The sequence below is a fragment of the Passer montanus genome, unplaced genomic scaffold (genome assembly GCF_014805655.1).
Source record: "Passer montanus isolate IOZ18808 unplaced genomic scaffold, ASM1480565v1 scaffold44, whole genome shotgun sequence".
In the NCBI taxonomy this organism is placed as follows: Eukaryota; Metazoa; Chordata; class Aves; order Passeriformes; family Passeridae; genus Passer; species Passer montanus.
The window spans coordinates 4,122,738-4,137,839 of NW_024369262.1; the positions used below are offsets into that span (position 1 = coordinate 4,122,738).

The 15,102-nt window shown below is 48.0% G+C and overlaps 1 protein-coding gene across 1 annotated transcript in view; it reads left to right on the forward strand.

The window, feature by feature from the left end:
• Nucleotides 1-4,192: 4,192 nt before the first annotated feature.
• Nucleotides 4,193-15,102, forward strand: part of NXN (nucleoredoxin) — a 46,995-nt gene continuing 36,085 nt past the window's right edge. The window contains exon 1 of the mRNA XM_039720836.1: nucleotides 4,193-4,566. Within this exon, the coding sequence (XP_039576770.1) occupies nucleotides 4,249-4,566 (318 nt within the window). The 5' untranslated portion in view covers nucleotides 4,193-4,248. The remainder of the gene's footprint in view (nucleotides 4,567-15,102) is intronic.

The window sequence follows — 15,102 nt, forward strand, 5'->3', positions numbered from 1 at the left end:
AGGCAGAGGGGAAACGATAAGGCTCAGATGGTGCTATTCATGGTCCTAAACGAGCAGTGCAAGTGTGAGTCCCTTTGAAGTTTACTGGTGACCCTGCTGAGATCAATACCCCGGGCTGGCGAAGAGCAGGGAGAGAATGGGGCAGAAATCTGGGGGGAAAGGACTTTGAAAATAAAAAGGCTCATCTTTGCAAGCTTGGGGAGAAAAGTTCCCTCCCAGTCCCAGGAGCCAGGTCCTGGATTAGCCCCAGAGAGCCAAATATGCACAGAAGTGCTGTGGTTGAAATTCCTTTCCTTGTGTCTTGCTGGTGTTGTTTGAAATCAACTCTGGTCGCTTTCAGAAGCGCTGTTTTGTGTTTCTGTGGTTACATGTGGACCCCAGTCCTGCTGGAAAGCGACAGAACAGGCACCCCGGGACCCGGCTGGATGATCAGGGGTGCCCTGAGGCCTCCCCCGTCACTGGCACAGCAGACCTGGCACTGCCTCTGCCTCTGTGACAGGGACAAGGACCTTGCCAGCTGGATCCAGCAGGACTCACCTTCCGGAGCCACAGACAAGAGGAGGGTCAAAGGTAGCACGAGCTGCCCTCAGCAATGCAGATATTAACAGGATTGCAACACCAGCTGGGGGAATTTGAAGGGTCAAACTCCCTGCTGGTTGTTTTAGACCACCAGTGACTCCACAGCAGTTTTGGGAGGCTGATATCTTGACACAGAGCAGTTTAAAGGCGTTAATGTGTGACCAGCCCCAGTCCAGCCGGAGCAGGCAGGCGGGCTGTCCTGCTGCAGCTGGTTTCGGCAGCCAGGACACTGTGCAGTTCTCAGCAATGCTGATGTGACTCCAGAAGAAAAAACTGAGAGGAGAAGGGTTGCAGTTGGCTTGCATCATGTGCAGAGCAGAATTAGCTCTTGTTTTCCCTGCAGATTCCCGGCAGGATGGTTACCCCAGCTTTTCTCTGGGTATGGATGTCCATAATCTGAAACACAGCCAAGATCTTGCTGCTAAAATACACCCCACAAATGCACTGGTGATTGAGAGCTGCCCAATGAGGAGAATGTCAGGACACAATGGGTTTATGTCAAACACTGAACTGTTTGAAGCGTGTCCCTTTGCTCTAAGAGACCTTGCTGCTGGCTGATGTCCACACACTGTGGAAAATCCACTTCCCTCAGTGCAGCGTGGAGTTCAGAATGCAGCTGAATTAAAAACTGAGGAGCCTTTTGCAATTAAATTAAGTTTTTATATAAGTGTCGTACCGTAGGATCAGATGATCAGAGGCATTAGTGGATACTTTAGGCTAACTCTGCTGTTTCAGTGCCACATCCAGATGTTTTTTGAACACTTCCAGGGATGATGACTCCACCACTACCCTGGGCATCCTCTCCCAGTGCTCGGCCACTATTTTGGTGGAGAATCTTCCCCAGACACCCAGCCTGGTGCAGCTCGAGGCCGTTTCTCCCGTCCTGTCCCTTGGTCCCTGGAGGACAGAGTGCCCCACGCCTGGCTGCAGAAATCCGCAGGGAGCTCTGGAGCGCCACAAGGTCCCTTCCAGCCTCCTCCTTTCCCGGTGCGCTGTCCCCGCCTGCCGTGCGCGCTGTCCCCGGCAGATGGCACCGGAGCCCCGCGTCCCGAGGTCGCTCCGGGCGCTCCCGCAGCACCGGCAGGGAGCGGGGGGGACGCGGATCCCCTTTCCTGCCGCTCTTCTCTCCGCTCCTCGGGCTCGGTGCTTCTAGCCCTGCCTCATTCCGTCAGTGTTTGTGTTTTTCAACATCCTAATGAGCTTATTTTTCAAGACCCTAATGTTTAATAGACACCGGGTGTCTATTAAATCCCAAAATGTGCCAATTATTAGCCAAATATTTTTGGGAAAAAACCCCAAACTTGCTAATTATGCTTGAAAAAAAATATATTTGAAATAAAAGAAATTACATTTAATTTATAAATAGACTAAATATAATAAACAAATATATATATATAATAAATATATTTGAAAAAATACTTGCTAAATACTTAAGTGAAAAATATAGTATGTAGTAGTCAACCCGGATAATATAATATATAATATATAATATATAGAGTATATTATACATTATAATTATATATTATATAATATCTAATATCTAGTATAATCTAATATATATTATATATTATATAATATACAATAGATAATATATAATTATACGATATACTATATAATATATATATTATATAATATAGTATAGATTAATATAAATTAATAGAATATTAATAATATAAATAATATTTTAAAAACTCCACTACTTATGAAAAATAAATAAGAGTTAGAAAAATGCAGATAGCCAGTGGCTCTATATGGACAAGAAACTGCTTATTAAAAACCTTGGGATGCTGTCCTGACTCTTCAATTCCAGTGTCTCAAGCTTGTTCTCAAATGGGCATCCTAAATCTGCGATTCTGCTGCAGAACCAGCACCTGGACAGACACCCACCACATTTTAAGCTCTCTCATGGTGTAACTTCAGTTCAGTCACACCTCACCTTGTGAATTTTTTTCATTGTTTCCTCATTTTATTTTATTGTTCCTTAAGAGAGAAATGCTTTTGACTTCTTCTGTGTTTCAGAGATTCTTCCTCCTTCTTTGTTCATTAAAAGCAGGGCCAGATGTATTAACTGCAGCCATAAATGTTATTTTTACAGCAGAATATTTATCTTGCTTCATGGGTTGGTTGAGTTCAGGGTTGCAGACTTTAAAAACAGCTTCCCTGCCCTGAAGAACCCAGATACTTAATTAAGGCAGATAAGGAAGGACAAATAAAAAACAAGACAAAACTTCTCCTGCTTTGAACCACCTCTAGGGAGCAGGTCTTGGCAAGAGAAAAGAGAGATTGTAAAGCTGTAATAATAAGAATAATGATAATTAATTGTATTTATAAAGCATCCCCTAATGGCTCTGGATGCTACACAATGATTTTAAATACAATTGAAAGCAACAACAGTAACGAGAAACCAAATAAGGAAGGGTTGTAAAAAAAAAAAGGTGTTTATTGCAGTAGATAGTAAGATTTCAGTGTGCTGTTTTGGGGCTCTTCTGCAGCGTGGACATCAGTCGGGAGCAGCTGAGGATCCCGCAGTGAATTCTGCAGGCTTGCAGATTGCAGACTTTGATTACAAAGAGCAAGTACATTTTACAGCCTGGTTTGCATGTCAGTGTCTCTGCTTTATTTCCTTTCTGTACCCCAGCCAGACAGACGGTGTAACTCAACGCGGCCCAATTTATGTTTATGCTTCTGGACTGGCTTTCGGGTTTTTCTGCCTGCATTTGATAGGGGTAAATATGTATTTATGTGCGATTTTGGAAACAAAGAAGGGAATAAATCTGTGGGCTTTGGGGAGGCTGGATCTACCCTCATGGGGCCGGTGGGGAGTCACAGAATGGTTTGGAAGGGAGCTTGTGGAAGGAGTCCTGGAAGGGAGCTTGTGGAAGGAGTCCTGGAAGGGAGCTTGTGGAAGGAGTCCTGGGAGGGAGCTTGTGAGGAGTCCTGGGAGGGAGCTTGTGGAAGGAGCTCTGGGAGGGAGCTTGTGAGGAGTCCTGGAAGGGAGCTTGTGGAAGAAGTCCTGGGAGGGAGCTGTGAGGAGTCCTGGAAGGAGCGGCTGAGGGAGTTGGGATGTTTAGCCTGGAGAAAAGCAGGCTCAGGGGTGACCTTACCATTCTCTAGCTGAAAGGAGCTTGTGGCCAGGTGAGGATCAGCTTCTGCACCCAGGTAACAGCGACAGGACAAGAGGATGGTGTTAAACTGCGCCGGGGGAGGTTTAGCTGGACATTAGGAAGAAGTTCTTCACAGAAAGAGCGACTGGGCACTGGAATGGGCTGCGCAGGGAGGCGGCGGAGTCACCATCCCTGGAGGTGTTTAAGGCTGGATGTGGCACACACAATGCTCTGTTTGACAAGGCTTGGCTTGGACTCGTGACCTCAAAGGTCTTTTCTCATCCTAGCTGGTTCTATGCCACGCTGTGTGTGCCACCACAGGTCTCCCACAGGCTGGCAGACCTTCCACCGGAGCGGGCTGCTCGGAGTCACGTCCAGCCTGGCCTCGGACGCTCCAGCGGCGAGACACCCAGAGCCAGCGCTCACCCTCTCAGGGAAGAACTTCCCCCCAACACCGCACTTGGCCGTGCTCCGTGTCAGTATGCGGCACGGAGCGGCTCCGCGCTCCGCCGTGCGCGGCCGGCGGGCGCGGAGCGGAGCGGGCGCGCAGCGGGAGCGGAGCGGGATGGCGGGCGCGCTCACCGACGTGCTGGGAGAGGTGCTGGTGGCCGCCGACGGCGAGGAGGTGGCCGTGTCGGCGCTGGCCGCCCGCGGGGTGTCCCTGGTGGGGCTCTACTTCGGCTGCAGCCTCGGCGGCCCCTGCGCGCAGCTCGGCGCCAGCCTGGCCGCCTTCTACGGGCGCTTCAGGGGGGAGGCGGCGGCGGGCGGCGGGCAGCGCCTCGAGATCGTCTTCGTGTCGGCGGAGCAGGAGCAGCAGCAGTGGCAAGAGGCGGTGCGGGCCATGCCCTGGCTGGCGCTGCCCTTCGCCGACAAGCACCGCAAGGTGAGCCCCGCGGCCGCGGCCGGGCGGGGGGCGGCGGGGCGCGCCCCGGGCTTTGTCTGGGGGCCGCGGGGCTCGGCCGGGGCTGGGCGCCTTCCAGAAAGTTCCCCGGGGAAGCGGCGGGGAGGTGGCGGCCGCTGTCCCGCGGGGCTCCCCCGGTGCCGCGGCTCCCAGGTCCCGTCGCCCCGCGGGAGGGGAGCCTGGGCTGGGCATCGTGGTCACCGCCGGGCCCCTCAGGGGGGCCGGGTCCGCTCCCCTCACAGCAGGTGAGGCGTGAGGGGAGCAGCTCCTCCACGCCCGGCCTCACTCCGGTGGGCACCCGGGGGAAGCAGAGCTTGGCGAGGGCAGCGGACACGGTGCCCGTGGGCTCCTGAGGGGGTTTGGGCACGGGAGGGAGCCGTGGTTGAGGAGCGAGCGAGCCCGGCTCGGCCGGGAGCTGCTGGCGGAGCTGCCCGGCCAGTTTGTGGGATGGGGTTTGTTCCGCTCGTTCGGTGTGCTCGGTGCTCTGCAAGTTGCAGCCTCTCATCCGTGGAGTTTAATCTGAAAGGTAATGGACAGAAAGCACGCTAAGAGCCAGGCAGAGCAGGCTGCGAGGAAAAGGAAGGCACAGGCTGAGCCTCGACTTCGCGATGGGCTTGCAACGCTTAAAAGGAAAAAAAAAACCAACAAAAAAACAACCCACCTCTTTACAAATCTAATCTCTGGAAGCAATTGAGTAAGAATTGAAAAGGTGCCCCACAGTGCCATTTCTAAACATCTTTCTGGTTGAGGCAGACTGTGGCTCAGCTTTGGCTGGGATGGGGATAACGCTGGTACCTGCTGGGCTGGGGGTGGCTCAGTGTCCCCTCAGGCATCCCCTGTGTCTGGACACTGTGTTGGGGTGAGAAGGATGACATCTTCCAGGATGGGTCTCTGAGCCCTGCTCTGTTCCTTAGGTGAAGGAATTGTTTAAGGAATAGCTGGCTGTTGTCTGGCAGCGCCGTGTGATGTCCCTGCTGCTGAGAAGAGGTGTAGCTTTGAAACATGGATTTGCCTTTTTTTCCCTCATTTGCTGCTGTTTTTTGTCACTAAGTGCCCAGTTCTGCAAAAACTCTGCTGTATTTAATGCTGTGCACTGGATGACAATGCTGCCCAAGGCCCCCAGTTTGCCCCTTTGAAGTCCAGACACTTCTAACTGGGAGCTCACCCAAGTGCTCGGGATCTGAGCAGTTTCATTAATCAGAGGAGCTGCAACAGAAGCTTCATCCTTCAGAGAAACTACAGTTTAACTCAGGTTTCTTTTAAACCAAACCCTCTTCCTACAGGGATGTGAAAACACTGTGGTTCCAATTAGTACCTGACCATTTCCCTACAGAACATTTCAGATTATTTAGATGGTGGGACTTCTGCTTGCTGTATTTGCTTTAAAAATTCCACTGCAATGTAGTTAAATGGTTGGGAAATCATAGAAGTGGAAGGTGGCATTAATTTTACATGCTGGCCAATGCTTCCATCTATTAGATTGCAAGAAAACATGAAATAAAAAGATTATGGGGTCTTAAACTCTTATTCCAAGAAGCCCTGAGTTAAATTCAGGATTATTTTTGTGTGGAGTGTAAAGTAATTGAGGCTCATGCTGTATATTTTCAAAACTAAGCAGATGTGATGTGGCTTTGGAGGAAGCTTAATCTACGGATAACAGAGAACCTATTTGTAAGTTGTAAGGGCAATTATGTCAGGATATCAGATTTCTAAACAGGAGATTTATAACCTGTAGCTCAGGCAGTTAGAAGTTTCCTTGTATAATAGGCTGATTTTTTAAATAGTCGGGTTAATGACCCGACTCCCCAGAAAAGCACAAACTTTGTATTTTTCAAAAACATGCCAGGGAGAGCTGGGGATGTCGAGCATATGTTCAGTACCTCACGGGCTTAATTTGTTTTAAAACAAAAGCATTAGAGGAATGTAGGCAGTGCTTTTGAGTTATGGTTCCTTTGCACTAAGGGATACTCCTAAACCCCGGCGAATTATATAGATTTATGGGAAGAAAGGGATATTATAGATGCAGGGTAGAGACAGCAGGAGGGGTGGGAACACTGAGAGCTCTGTCCCTGAGCTCTCAGCTCCCCATCCTTGCAGGTTACAGGGTTGTTTGGGAGAAGCTCTGCCCAGCAGGGTTGAATGTGGGTGATGCCCAGTTCAAAGACCTCCAGAAGTCCTTTCAAGCCAACTCTTCCCATTGTGTGTTGGTTACTTTATTTACTGAGGCCATGAAAACTTTGTGGAGAGATGATGGCTTCCTATTCTATAGAAAAGCATCACTTTTGTTGCTCAGTGTTATTAAAAAATAAGACTTTTAAGGTCCATCTGTCATTGTCCTTCTCTGGTGTACTCTGCATTTTTCTATGTCTCTCCTTCTTCCAAACCCTGGGACCAAATGTTTATAGCTCTTAAAACCCAGGCTCCTTTCTGGGTTTGCAGTACAATTCCCACAGTCCTAAAAGTAAATTAGCATCTTACTCTGATGGTTATTGGGAAAAGTAGATGGAATTGTCAAAGCAAACAGCCACTCTTCGTTGAATGCCTCTGTAACTCAATAATGCCGGGGTGCAGTTACCAGGGACAGCCAGTTCAATTGGAGCAACTTCAGCACACAGCAATTTTTGCCTCCAAACCAGTAATAAAAGAAAGCAGTAGAAGTCAGCAAACATCTGGCCGTGGGGAAAGCCTTTGATTAATGAGGAGGATGGCATTATGCCTCTGTCTGAGCCGCAGCCAGACCTATTATTGGGTGGGTTTTTTTCAAGGACAGAACCAGAATGAGCCAAATGAGATTGGAGGCCTTTAACTCGTGGTGCACGTCCCTCAGTTAAGTTGTTCAGGCCTGGATTTGGGCAGCCACAGGTAACTTTTGGTGATTGATTTGCCTTCTGATAATGCCTGGCGTGGCTGAGCAGAGCAATGGGGAGAAGACGTTGCTCGGTGTCTTTGTTTTGGTTCTGGCATGGCTGAGCAGAGCAATGGGGAGAAGACGTCTCGGTGTCTTTGTTTTGGTTGTGGTTTTTTGGTTTAACATCACCCTGTTGTTGTCTGTTTGCATGGACATCTGCTCGAGTTCTGGAGGGTTGATTTAATAACAGCTTTAATATCCTGATTACTGCTGAGAGCCTCAGTGGAATAAACAGCCCCCATCTGCCTCCATGCCCTGATGTCCCCCAGCACCCACAGTGAGCTGTCTCCCTTTCTGCTGAAGGATCCCAGACTTCTCCTGGTGAGCTCCACACCATCCCTGCTGCTGAGTCCACCTGCACTCAGGGTGAATTTGGGCGCTTTTCAGGGCCTTATGGCACACAGGCTGTTGGAGGAGTGCTCTCCTGCTGTGTTGCTGTGGGACATCTTGGTCATCTCTGCTGAAAAATTATAAACCATCCACATTCTCCATTGAGTAGATCCTCTCACGTGGTTCCACATAGAAGTGGGAGAAAGGAGAGTGCTGGAGGAGAAAAAGCTCTACAGTGAGGGAGCAGCAATTTATCTTCTGCTGTTGTTTATTTGTCTTTGCTTTTGTTTTTACTTGTTACATTCTTGTCCCAGTCATCTTCCTCATTATTTTTGTCTTGAATTTTCTCCTGACACTTCCTTGGTGCATCCACACAGTGCCGCAGTGGTGCTGGGGCTGTGCTTTGCCTCTGTTGTGTTTTGTGTTTTTCTGCTGTATTTGTGCATCTGGTTGAGTTTTGTACAGATTCTTCTTGGGAAGGCTGAGATGCTTCTGTTCTGGATTTAAACAACTGTAAAACATGTTGATTTTTTTTCTGTCATTATCCAGTCAAGTATCTGAAAACAATTTGAGGATCTCCCTTTGCTCACACGGGTAAATTTCCTTTGGTTGGGACCGGGTGTTTTCCCTTTATCTGAAAAGCTCATCTGCCGTGGGAGCCTCTCCTGATAAGACACCAGATACTAATTTTGTGTGTAGACTTTGTACAAGAAATGGTGGGGAGAAGATAGAAATGTCATTAAATTAGACTGTCCACAATTTTTTTTTGTGGAGGAAAAATCTTCAAACCCTTGATTACAGTTTAAGGTACACCGTGATTTTCAGGGACTCAGAACTTCTCTGTTTGAAATTGCCATCTGCTGAGATCTGGGAGGCAAGTGGTCAGCACAGATGTGGGATTTGTCTTACAGAAGATTTTGTAAATCACTTGAAGCAGCTTTTGAATTTCATCATATAAAAATATCTAAGTAATCACTTTCAGCTGTATTCCTGACTTTATATTTCTGGGGTGGGAATGTATATGAACTCTTTGGCTCACGGAGCTGTAGATTTGAAAAATATGGTCTTTTCATGACATCAGGCTATTGAGTAAGAAGCAAGGCATTAGCAGCACCAACTGATTCTTTGTTTGCTTTGAAACTTCGCTGGTTCTGAAATGTAAGAATGGGAGATGTATGAAGGGAGCAGGGGGAAGCCTGTGTGCTGTTTTTCATTGTGGCATCTTAATCCAGATGTTGAAATGAAAATGTTCCTTTAAAAATGCACGGTTGACAATTTCATTCGTTACTCTCAGGTTGCAGGACTGAGTAAAGGAACTTTACTTTGTAAAGTAATCAGTGCATAGTTCTTCTCCAAAAATGCATTCTTTAGAGGCTGAACACGTAACAGCTTTACAAAAGAAAGTGCAGAACAATGGAGTGTTTTTCCCTGCGATTTTGGAGACGCTCAACAGTGAACTCCAATTATGAGTGAGGAATAAGCTATTCAGTATTTCCACATTGTGCAGATGACATCGAAGCCAAAACATTTTGACTTCTTGTTGTTGTTGTTGATGCCTTTTTTCCAAATTATTTCTCTGTGTGTTTTACACAGCTTTGGAGTCACCCTCCATGCAATTAGCAGTCCTCTCTCATGCCAAGACCTTAATCCTTCTGTGAAATCCCTGTAAGCATCAGGAGGCTCCAAGTCTGGGGACTGTGTCCTGGTCCTGCAAAAGTTGCAAAAACACCACTGACGTCCGTGGAGGTTGGATTTCCCCCCATATCCAAACTGTTGCCTGCCTGAGCACTTTCCCTAGGGGAGAATTAGTATTTTAAAAGTCTTGCTGACGTGTAGTCTGCTGTGGTGTTTATTACATCCTTCAGTGGGTAATTGCCCACGTTTTAGGACCTGCTCTGAAAATCTTGGGCATCTTTCCATTATCAAATCCTCCTGGCTCCAGGGTGGGGACAGGCACTTTGCTGATCACATGATTGGTTCTTGAACAGGGCTCTATACACATCCCATCCCAAAAACTGACATCAGGTTTGCCTGCCCTTTGGATGGTGGATTCTTCAAGTGGTTCAATAACATTTTAGTTTGAAATGCAGTAGCTGTCTCCTTGTTCAGTACTCAATCCTTTTGTATTGTTGCCCACAAGTATTGCTTAGTACTAGAAAGTTTGGGTGAAATTCTTGGTGAGTTCATTGCTGGCAGGTTTGGGTTTTGGAAGAATCCAGGATGGTTTGGAGTTTTTTCATCCTTTCTCACGGATAAACTTTTAGTGTTTCAAAGCAGAACTTGGTGGGGTGAGTGTGTGGGGTAAGGTTTCACTTCTGAATTGCATCTGGGTAGAGCTCTCTGTTTTGCATTCCTGTTTTTTTTCAGCCATGCTCCCCGCATGGAAGTTGGGGCATGGTTTTAATCTGAGTCAAATCAGAAAATATTGCAGTTTTTAGTGACCACACCATGGGGATTCTTGTCCCAACCCTCCTCCCCAACAATCCAGATTCAACATAGGGATTGCCTCCTCCTTGTTGCTGGAGTTTGATGTGAAATGTTGGGATCTAGGGAAACTAAGAGGGCCTGGGAGGCTGTTGTACAGCAAGCTGAACTCTGAATTCAGCAAAACAAATTTGAGCAGTGCTCGCCTGAGCATTTGTTTGATGAGAAACTTATTGGTGTGTGTGGATTGCTTCCTCCTCCTTCCCCTCCCCATTGTTTTTATCAGGGAAACAAGTTCCAAGCAAAATATTCCAAAGTGATATTTAATTACTCTTTAAAATGCAACTATTTGTCTTATCAGCCATGTGGATTTCTATTTGCTGCTTTGATTTGACAGTTAGTAGTTTGTAATTTTTGAAAAGCTTACACGCTCCAGGAATCTGTGATTTTTATGCTTTTGAAAGTCGAGATGTTGAATTAACTGCAGCTTTGAACTATTCACGGATAATTTCAGGCCCCCCGCTTTCAGCAGATACAAGCTGACTCCTGAGCTTTCAGGCTGGCTTGAATACTGAATAATCACGACTTTATAGCTGCGTGTGCTCTCTAAACTGGTTCCATGGCACATCACAGTGTAATGCACGATAGGTTTGAAATGTTTTTGTAGAGAGATCACTTTGTGCCATCTCCAGATAATAACGGTTGGAAAGGAGGGAGTCCTGCCAGCCTGGGGAGGGTGCTTGGATTCATTACAGCTTGGGCTTTGGGCACGTTAATTCCTCTCTGTTCTTGAGGTGGGAGCCCAGATGAGGGTCTAGGGGGTGTTCTGGGGAGGGGGCTTTCTCCAGCACTGCTTTGATGTCCTTCTGCAGAGCAGCTTCCTCTGTGCTGGCTGGAACTGCTGCTTCTCAGCTGATGCTCTGTCGGCAAAAAAACACAATCAGGGTTAAATCTGTAGGTTGTAAATTAAAGACAGGGTCAATGGAGAAGCTGGGAGTGGGATGAGTTGACAAGTAAGCAGATAGACCTGTTAAATTCTCTCATGGGAAAGTGAATTATATGAGTATTTCAGATTACAACATGTGTGCCTTGTCTCATAGCTGATCACGTTTTCATCATCTCAGTTTTTCAGGGAAAATGCAGTCTCTTATTGATTTGGCATAGAGTACACACAACTAATGGAAGGGTGGAACTAAAAAGATGCAGGAATGTTTTCTGCATATTCTCACGTCTGTCTGTCAGCGCTGAGAACAATTGCAACCAACAATTAATATGTAAAGAATTTGCAGTCTTTATTTAGTGTGAGTGAGTGACTGCTCAGTTGCATCAGGGCAGTAGCTGAGCATCTGCAATCTGATCAAACCCATGCTGGGGCTCAGCAAGCTCCTCTGGCCTAAAAACAAAGGGATGGGAGGCCTCAACAAGGCACAGGGCAGTGTGGGGGTGCAGGGGAGAGCCCAAACACCACAGAGAGTCTGGTTCCTAAAGGATGCATTCCTAGTGGTAGGTGCTGCTCCAGCTGTGGCAACCAGGAGTGCTGGAAGGGAGGGGAGGAAACCCTCACCACAGCTTGTGATGGGGAAGGCAGCAGGGATACCCTGGGACAATTTTTGGATTAATCTCCAGGCAGACAAGGCACTGTAGCAGCAGGGTGGTGTGAGACATTCATTGCTGGCTGGTTTTTGCAGCGTTGGAATCTGTCCTGCCCGGCCAAGGAGGGAAGCTCCAGGGTCCTCCTGCAACATTTTGTCTGTCTTTGCAACTGTGGCTGAATCCAGTCTGACTTTAAAATATTTTAATGGAGAAAAGGTGCAAAAGTCTCTATTTAAAATTAATTTGGCAAGAGTAACCAGATTTTAGTTACATGTTTGAGGTCTGAAAAATAGCTAGTGGCATCCTCAGCTGTGAGCTGAGACCCCAGGGAGTGGGTGGCAGCTGGCACAAGGGGTCAGATCCTGCCAGGAGGGATCTCAGCAAGGCTGGGCTTTGACAGCTGAGAAGGAAACATTATTTTACGTTTCAGGGCAAGGATTTAAAAATCTGGGTGAGAATTAAGTAATGTTTGCAGAAGAAAGTATAAGGCGACTAAACAAATTGCAACTGCATGAGCGAGCTGGAGAGAGAAATTCTAGTTCTCCTTTGTTCCCAAGAGATTCCCACTGGAGAGATGAAGTCATAGCTATGACTTCATTAGTGTTAGCTCAGGATGCTGAGGAAGGAGCCTGTTTGATTTGTGTCAGGCTGACTGGGACGCTGCTCTGGCTCTCTCTCCGTGCCCTGGCAGTCGCTGCCCTTGCCACGACAGTGGCAGAAGCAGGCATTGCTTCCTCAGCCAAGCTGATCCAGCTCAGCATTTGCTTTTGAACTGCCACTGCTTCATCCTTCCTTCCAGCTCCTTTGATAAATCCTGCTGGGCAGAAGGCAGCAGCCCAGGGATGGGCAAGCAGCAGCCAAAATGTCTCCATCAATGCCCAAGCCCATGCCTGGTGTGGGGAGCATTAATGGTGCCCAGCAGTTCCAGCCTGGCTTCCAGAGCAAACAGAGGGGTGCAGGATCTCACCCTCACGACTCTCAGCATTGCTGTAGGAGTCCCTTTTGGAAAAAGTGTGAAATTTATTGTAATACACACTGAGGATCTTATGGCGGATCTGAGCTGCTAAGTCCTCTAAACCTGAGCCTGCAATTTCATTGACAGGGCCTCTCACTTCACTCAGCTCCAAGCTTATGGTTTCACTGCTCCAATATTTTTCCATACATGGAAGCATTCCTGCCCCAGCCTGGGCTAATCCTGACATGCCACTGCATCTGGATGTTAGCTCATTTCTTGCAGCTGACACTGTGCAAAGGCAGATGTCTGAACTTACTTTTGTTTAAATAGATGTAATTCAGCCAGCAAAAGTCTCACTCCATAGGTGAGCATGGGGGGGAAAAAAGAAAGGAAAAAAAGTGGTTTTCCATTTTATGAAGCTCCTAGGGCTGTTGGGTGGATGAATTGGTCATCAGGAATGCCATATTTTGGAAACGTATAGTTTAAATTGCAGGGGGATAACAAAATACGGATTTGTTGTCTCTAAACCCATCTCCTTGCTGTGGCTCTGAGAGTGGAGAGGGGCCCCTACTCATCCCATCAGAGGATGCTCCTGGCCACTCGGCTCTGCCCTGCTGGCTCTCCAAAGTCTCTGGGCTGTTTGATGTGTATTTAGCAGCTCGGTGGAGCAGGGACTGCTGCACTCCTGCAGTGAGCCATAGCACAGAAAGAGAGGCTTGTGCTGCTGAGCTGCTGCCTGAACCGGGGGCCTGTTTATAATCCCTTCCTCACCGGGGCAGGCTGTAGGATTTAATTAAATGTCTGTGAGGTGCTCTGCAAGCCTCTGCTGAAAGGCCCTGCGTGAGGGCAGTGCCTTTGAATAAAAGCTAGAGACCTTCCCCAGCCGCCAGGAAAGAGCTGGGGCTGAAGCAGTGAGACCCAAGCTGTTGAATCTGAACAGATGTTGGTTCTCCCCCACTTGGGTAGTTCAAGAGGATTATTGTGCCTCTCCCAAAATAAAGGAGAAACACAGGGATTTTAGTGGTGTTGCCAGGGATCTCAGCTCCATCCCCTCGTGCTCTCTGCTGGTTGAAAGGTTGCACGCTGGGCTGGGGATGTGTGTGGAGTGTTTTGGGTGTGGGCTGTGCCCTTGTGTTTGCAGTTCAGCATCCACTTCCCCCTCACTGGGGGTCCCAGTTTGTCCACTCTCTGCTTGGCTGCTGCTGTTGTGTGCAGGAGTAAGACAAGCTGAACTGAGCCAGGATAAAACAGGTTTCAAATGAACCAAGCTGTGTGATGGCGTGGGAAGGAGATGACAATTTCCAGATCTGCTGTCAGATCTGTGAAGCAGATAAAACTTCCTTTTTGTGACTGTTTCAGCCCCTGAGAACCAAGTGAGTCCAAGAGCTTTTGGGGTCTGTGGTGTCCCCAGCCCCACTGAGGGGCTGCTGTCCCTCTGCCTGCCCTTGCAAGTGCAGCTCAGGGTCTGAGCAACAGCAGCACCCCAGTCCTTGTGCACAGTCTTGGGTCTGGTGGGATTTTCAGCATCAGATGGGTCACCAGAACATTAAAAATGTTCTTCCCCTTCATGTTTTTCTGACTGCTGTTCTGTCGCTCTCAGAGCAAATCAAAGAGCACCAGGCTACAAATCCTGCCTTGCAAGTACTGCCTGGGTGTTTGGCTTGCAGGATTGCTCCTCTTTTATCAGCTGATATCTGGTGTTTTAAGAGGGCAGGGAACTGTGCTTATTTGCTTCTGAGAGGCTGATGACTCCACGAGCTGATTTTTTAGAATGCTCCCTTTTTGATTCAGGTTTGTGGGCATAGAACAGAGGTCACTGTGCTGTTACATTACAGGCTGCTTCTAATGAGCTCTTCCCTGTAATCTCTGCTTGGAAATTTGCAAATTGCTGCCTGTTTAGGGAAATCCTGCTGGCTTCACCCCATGGGCAAGAAAGCAGAGGTGAGAAGGGGCTGGATGAGTGACCAGAGTGGGGCTGTGCCTCTGCCACAGCTGTGATTTCCAGCCTCCCAGAAAAGCCCCATCTCACACAGCCCATGAACATGACCCCCAGACTGAGCTCTGCTTCCCTCAGCCATTGCCCCCCGCTGCTGCTGTGCCGTGTGCTTCCAAAATCGCTTCGTTCCAGGGTTAGAAAAGACCCATTTTTGTGTCCTAAAGCACTGGATTTCACAGATAGAGAAGGGGAAAGGTCTTAATGCCTGCAGCTTGATCTGCTAATCTGAAAGCATGGGAAGTTGTTCCTGGGGAGATTTGCTGCCCGGCTTTCTCAATGCGACTTTGCACAAATAGGGTTTGTTCCTACAAT